The following is a 6278-nucleotide window of genomic DNA, read 5'->3' as shown; positions in this document are numbered from 1 at the left end:
CGTTCTTTGTACATCATCGCCAGGTTCGAGTTAATGATAATCACATCATTTTGTGTACATCATCACTAGGTTAACATTAGTAATAATGACGTCAATAATGACGTAATAATAACGTACAATATCGCTAGGTTCAAGTGAGTTATATAGCTATTCTGATGGACACGTGGGGGAATTCGGGGGCTGTGATTGGATGGTCTCTTCCGATCATCAAAGCATAATGCTACGGAAGTCGGCCATTTTTGCCAATATCCAAAAGCATATTGGCAATAACAAAGACGCATGGTTCCGGTTTACCCATCTGTACCACACGATGTTTCAATCGACAACAGCATACACTGACAACTTGAAATTCTTCTCGGGAATGTTTTTCAGCTTTACAAAATGTCGATAGCATACCCTTTTCTGCTAACTTCCCGATGAAACAGGACTAAACCAATTATTTTCTGTCCCTAAACACCACAAAATGCCCAAAGTCGAAAGATGTAGTACAAACAGGGGAGTAAAACGGAACAGCCGTTTTTGTGTGCCTGTGTGAGCTCACAGTTGCCGACTGACACAAATGTTCGCATTCGGCTTTTCTTATCTCGTAACTCCACACTAAATACCCGACTTCCCCTCTGAAGTATTGATGTACAACCCATGGCACTAACATTCATGTAGTCGTTTATAACTGAGGTTGAAACAATCGCTTCATGACGAGACAAGTATAAATGCCATTCACCCAAACTGAAAACTTCGCTGCCGTCTGCTCGCGTTGTACGGATTAGCTGTTCTCTTCTCCTCCCCTTGTTGCATCCTAGTTCTTCAGTTGTTTCTAGTTTTCCGTTGATGTTGTGTTTTGGTCTTCTTCATAAGTAGTCTTGTTCAAAATTTAAAAAACTCAAACTTCTTTTTGTTGTATACGAATTAACTAATAAAAAGCTGTTCGACAGCTGTGTTGTCAAATCGAGTTTTTTTTCCCCCAAGTCAGTGTGGCGCCTGCGCAAAACTAATGCGCATAAGAAACGGCGTCTGCTATCAAAACCTGAGATCAACGCATCGACGCAAAAACTGTCATTTTGTAAGTTTGGAACAACAAATCAAGGTCAGAACATCTATATAATCGATATTGTATTTTCAGCGTAGCAATAGGATGACGTCGTTGTTTGTACATCATTGCTAGGTTCTGGTGAGTAATAATGACGTCATTGTCTGTACATCATCGCTAGGTTCAAGTGAGTTATAATGACGTCGTTGTTTGTACACCATCGCTTAGTTCAAGTAATTCATAAAGATGTAACTTTTTGTCGTAAATCGTCATCGGTTTTGATCGGCTGCGTCCCCTACTGATGGCTAGATAGAACCACGGCGTTACACTCAATATATAATGATTATGTGCTTATGCTTAACCTGCTCTAACTATAGGTTCAAGTGATGAAAATGACGTCATTTTGGGAATGTCATCATCGCTTGTGACCAGACTTAAGTCAGTGATGTCACCCTCTTCGTTTCATGGTCAGCCATGAAACAGAGGCGAGATGGGATAGCTGTCTGTGTGCCTTTTGTGGCGTGTACAGCGACGTTGTTCGTTCATTGATATGTGTGTACAATGACGTTGTACGTTAAATTAATGTTTTTGTTAAATTGTATTGCTGTTGCTGTTGTTGTTGTGTGAGTGAGTTGTGTGTTGGCAGACTTGACTTGACGGATGACTGTTTGCGTTAGTGAGACTGTGATCATTTTTTTTAGTATGCATTCTTATTCTTTTGATTGGAAATGAGTATTGTTACAACATAATTTCCATATGGATTAATAAATTTGAGTTGAGTTGAGTTGAGTTAAGTGTAGTGTAACGTTGTACGTTAATGTGTGTGAACTATGACGTTGTACGTTAATGTGCGAATATTATGACGTATAATGTCAATGTGTGCACTATGACGTTGTACGTCAATGTGTGCGTGCTATGACGTTGCACACTGTGCAGCGCGACGTTTGAAGCCGTGAAGAAAGAGGCAGAACGCCACCAGGCCTGGCAGTACTGTCAGCTGGTTCAGGAATACAAGAACCGTTCCCTCCTGCCCCCTCCCTGCAACATCCTGCGTCTTCTGATCACCCCTGTTATCCAGCTCTGCGCCAAGCGTTGTCTGTGCTGTCTGTGCTGTCAGGGACCGAGAGACACGGATCCCGGCATGGAAGAGGGAGAGCGTATGCCACTGACCAGCCTGAGAGGTATGTGTCTCAGCGCCTTGACGTGTGTTTTTTTTACCTCATCTGAGCGGTTTATTGCTTGATCGTGCCGAAAACAAGCTCATGTAAAACACGTTACATAAAGCAATGTTAACACAGTCAGTCCATGTGTATGCCTGAACAGCCTAGATCAGTCTTTGCCGAGATATCGAGCCCTTTAAGGCTGAACACCCTAGATCAGTCTTCGCCGAGATATCGAGCCCTTTAAGGCTGAACACCCTATATCAGTCTTCACCGAGATGTCGAGCCCTTTAAGGTTGAACACCCCAGATCAGTCTTCTCCGAGATATCGAGCCCTTTATGGCTGAACACCCTAGATCAGTCTTCGCCGAGATATCGAGCCCTTTAAGGCTGAACACCCTATAGATCAGTCTTCACCGAGATATCGAGCCCTTTAAGGCTGAACACCCTAGATCAGTCTTCACCGAGATATCGAGCCCTTTAAGGCTGAACACCCTATATCAGTCTTCACCGAGATATCGAGCCCTTTATGGCTGAACACCCTAGATCAGTCTTCGCCGAGATATCGAGCCCTTTAAGGCTGAACACCCTAGATCAGTCTTCACCGAGATATCGAGCCCTTTAAGGCTGAACACCCTAGATCAGTCTTCACCGAGATATCGAGCCCTTTATGGCTGAATACTCTAGATCAGTCTTCACCGAGATATCGAGCCCTTTAAGGCTGAACACCCTAGATCAGTCTTCACCGAGATATCGAGCCCTTTAAGGCTGAACACCCTAGATCAGTCTTCACCGAGATATCGAGCCCTTTAAGGCTGAACACCCTAGATCAGTCTTCACCGAGATATCGAGCCCTTTAAGGCTGAACACCCTAGATCAGTCTTCACCGAGATATCGAGCCCTTTATGGCTGAACGCTCTAGATCAGTCTTTGCCGAGATATCGAGCCCTTTAAGGCTGAACACCCTAGATCAGTCTTCGCCGAGATATCGAGCCCGTTATGACTGACTCTCACCAAACAACTGAGACAGCACTGACTTGTCTGTGTACAGCATGACGTATACTACAACTGAGACAGCACTGACTTGTCTGGACACAGCATAACGTATACTACAACTGAGACAGCACTGACTTGTCTGTACACAGCATAACGTATACTACAACTGAGACAGCACTGACTTGTCTGTACACAGCATGACGTATACTACAACTGAGACAGCACTGACTTGTCTGTACACAGCATAACGTATACTACAACTGAGACAGCACTGACTTGTCTGTACACAGCATAACGTATACTACAACTGAGACAGCACTGACTTGTCTGTACACAGCATAACGTATACTACAACTGAGACAGCACTGACTTGTCTGTACACAGCATAACGTATACTACAACTGAGACAGCACTGACTTGTCTGGACACAGCATAACGTATACTACAACTGAGACAGCACTGACTTGTCTGGACACAGCATAACGTATACTACAACTGAGACAGCACTGACTTGTCTGGACACAGCATAACGTATACTACAACTGAGACAGCACTGACTTGTCTGGACACAGCATAACGTATACTACAACTGAGACAGCACTGACTTGTCTGGACACAGCATAACGTATACTACAACTGAGACAGCACTGACTTGTCTGGACACAGCATAACGTATACTACAACTGAGACAGCACTGACTTGTCTGGACACAGCATAACGTATACTACAACTGAGACAGCACTGACTTGTCTGGACACAGCATAACGTATACTACAACTGAGAGAGCACTGACTTGTCTGGACACAGCATAACGTATACTACAACTGAGACAGCACTGACTTGTCTGGACACAGCATAACGTATACTACAACTGAGAGAGCACTGACTTGTCTGGACACAGCATAACGTATACTACAACTGAGACAGCACTGACTTGTCTGGACACAGCATAACGTATACTACAACTGAGACAGCACTGATTTGTCTGGACACAGCATAACGTATACTACAACTGAGACAGCACTGACTTGTCTGGACACAGCATAACGTATACTACAACTGAGACAGCACTGACTTGTCTGGACACAGCATAACGTATACTACAACTGAGACAGCACTGACTTGTCTGGACACAGCATAACGTATACTACAACTGAGACAGCACTGACTTGTCTGGACACAGCATAACGTATACTACAACTTGTCTGTGTACAGCATGACGTATACTCCAACAGAGAAGCAAATGTGCACGAAAAGAATGTTCTGTTCTTGTCTTTTAAGAAACGGAGTTTTGTTTTAATTTAAATACTATATTTTTGACAAAGAAAACATGTTCAATTAAACCACGTTTATTTCTATTATTGCAAATTCAATTCACAGCAAAGTTTGGAATACCAAACCAATTAGTATTTGTTTAAACTTTCAAGCTAAAATGCAAAAAATGCGCATAAACAGTGGACACTGGGTGGTGAACAAAAGAAAATGAAATCTGAACAGAGGTGGGTCATTTTTGTTTAAAATCATATATCAATGTGCAAGACAATAGTTCAAGTATTGAAAGATAACTTACATTTGTTTATGTGTGTGTGTGTGTGTGTGTGTGTGTGTGTGTGTGTGTGTGTGAATACGAAAGCAAATTCGTTGTGCGTAAACACATTTTCGTGAACACGAGAAAAACAGTTTGAGTTCGTTCTCTTGTACGTTGTTTTCCCGGCTCTCGGAATGAGAAATATCGACTTTGTTCCCACGTTGTGCAGAAGAAGAGTCCATGACGTTGACGCCGTCAGCCCAGGGCAAGTGTGTGACGATCAGTTCACGTCAAGCCATGAAGGACTTCACCCTGGAACTGACAGATACCAACAACGTCTTTCAGTCAGCACGTAAGCTGCCTTCTGTACTAGCTAGAGCAACTCACCTATAAACTTTTATCACTGTGACGCGTTATCTGTGTGTCTTATGAACACATCAACAGTGTTAGGGGAGCTAGATAGACCAGCCTGACGCGTTATCTGTGTGTCTTATGCATCCAGCAACAGTGTTAGGGGAGCTAGATAGACCAGCCTGACGCGTTATCTGTGTGTTTTATGCATCCAGCAACAGTGTTAGGGGAGCTAGATAGACCAGCCTGACGCGTTATCTGTGTGTTTTATGCATCCAGCAACAGTGTTAGGGGAGCTAGATATAGGCTAGGCAGATTTCATCAGATTTCACCTCCTGTGTGAACAAATTGCTATAAAATTTATTTCACCTTTTTTATACTCTACATGCATCCATTGATCAGGTAAAACCGAGTTGGCCAACGTTTTCCCATGCGAACTATATTTTTGAAGCTTTTAAAGAATGATGACAACTGCGCAATAACGGTATTCGGAATATGCTCCGTCCCTCACCTCTCCCGTCTATAACATGTCTTATTTTAAGGGATGTGCCATTTGTCACTCATATAGTATGTAAGAAAAGCACATTCAGTTGATAAATAGGTTCAATTGCATTTATTTAGCGCGAAATAACGTAGCCGAAGCTCAAATCTAGCGCATTCGGTGTGGTTTCACAGGGCGCGCGTCTCCCGGGTCGCGTTTGACAGGTATGTGAGTTGACAATTACTGTGCTGATATTCTCCCTCCTTTACCCGTTACTGTTGCATTACACATGTGAACATGCACACGCACACTCTATTCAACATGACCTCGTACTTACGCTAAAGCCCGTCTTCATCGTCTGATGTACCTACACAGGCAACCTCGGTACAGTGTTGGCACAGCTCTCCCCTCTGCACTCTCTACAGCCAGACGTACACACGAGGCCGTGTTTTCGGCATGAACATCTTGCTGTTCGACACTCTGTCTTGCAATTGCATCGGAGGACATGGAGTAGATCACCAGGAGCAGCAGCAATGTCAATGAGAATAGGAAGCATGGCGCCTTGAACAATCTCCCATCTCCAGTCCATCGGATCCAGGAGGAACTGTTCTTGATGCAAGTGCATCCATTCTTGCACCTGGAAGTATGTTCTCATGGAATGGAATTTAGCTGCTGCTGATGTAGGTGGGAGTTTGCAGGGCTGAAACGATGAGGTACATGTAGAGACTTTCTGCA

The 6278-nt window shown here is 43.6% G+C and overlaps 1 protein-coding gene and 1 long non-coding RNA gene across 2 annotated transcripts; both read left to right on the top strand.

Annotated features, from left to right (window-relative positions):
• The first annotated feature begins 6 nt into the window (after positions 1-6).
• On the top strand, positions 7-1811 carry LOC138955260 (uncharacterized). Its single transcript, XR_011452166.1, has 2 exons — positions 7-128; positions 1209-1811. It is a non-coding gene; the product is annotated as an uncharacterized lncRNA (long non-coding RNA).
• A 152-nt stretch (positions 1812-1963) lies between these two features.
• On the top strand, positions 1964-5312 carry LOC138955262 (transient receptor potential cation channel subfamily M member-like 2; the record flags this gene model as incomplete). Its single annotated transcript, XM_070326898.1, is given in 3 exon segments — positions 1964-2208; positions 4941-5063; positions 5278-5312. Coding segments are annotated over 3 exon segments (403 nt in total), but the record flags the coding sequence as incomplete, so codon positions are not given.
• Positions 5313-6278: the final 966 nt, after the last annotated feature.

Source organism: Littorina saxatilis, unplaced genomic scaffold (genome assembly GCF_037325665.1).
Source record: "Littorina saxatilis isolate snail1 unplaced genomic scaffold, US_GU_Lsax_2.0 scaffold_890, whole genome shotgun sequence".
NCBI lineage: Eukaryota > Metazoa > Mollusca > Gastropoda > Littorinimorpha > Littorinidae > Littorina > Littorina saxatilis.
This window is presented reverse-complemented; position numbering and strand designations above follow the sequence as displayed.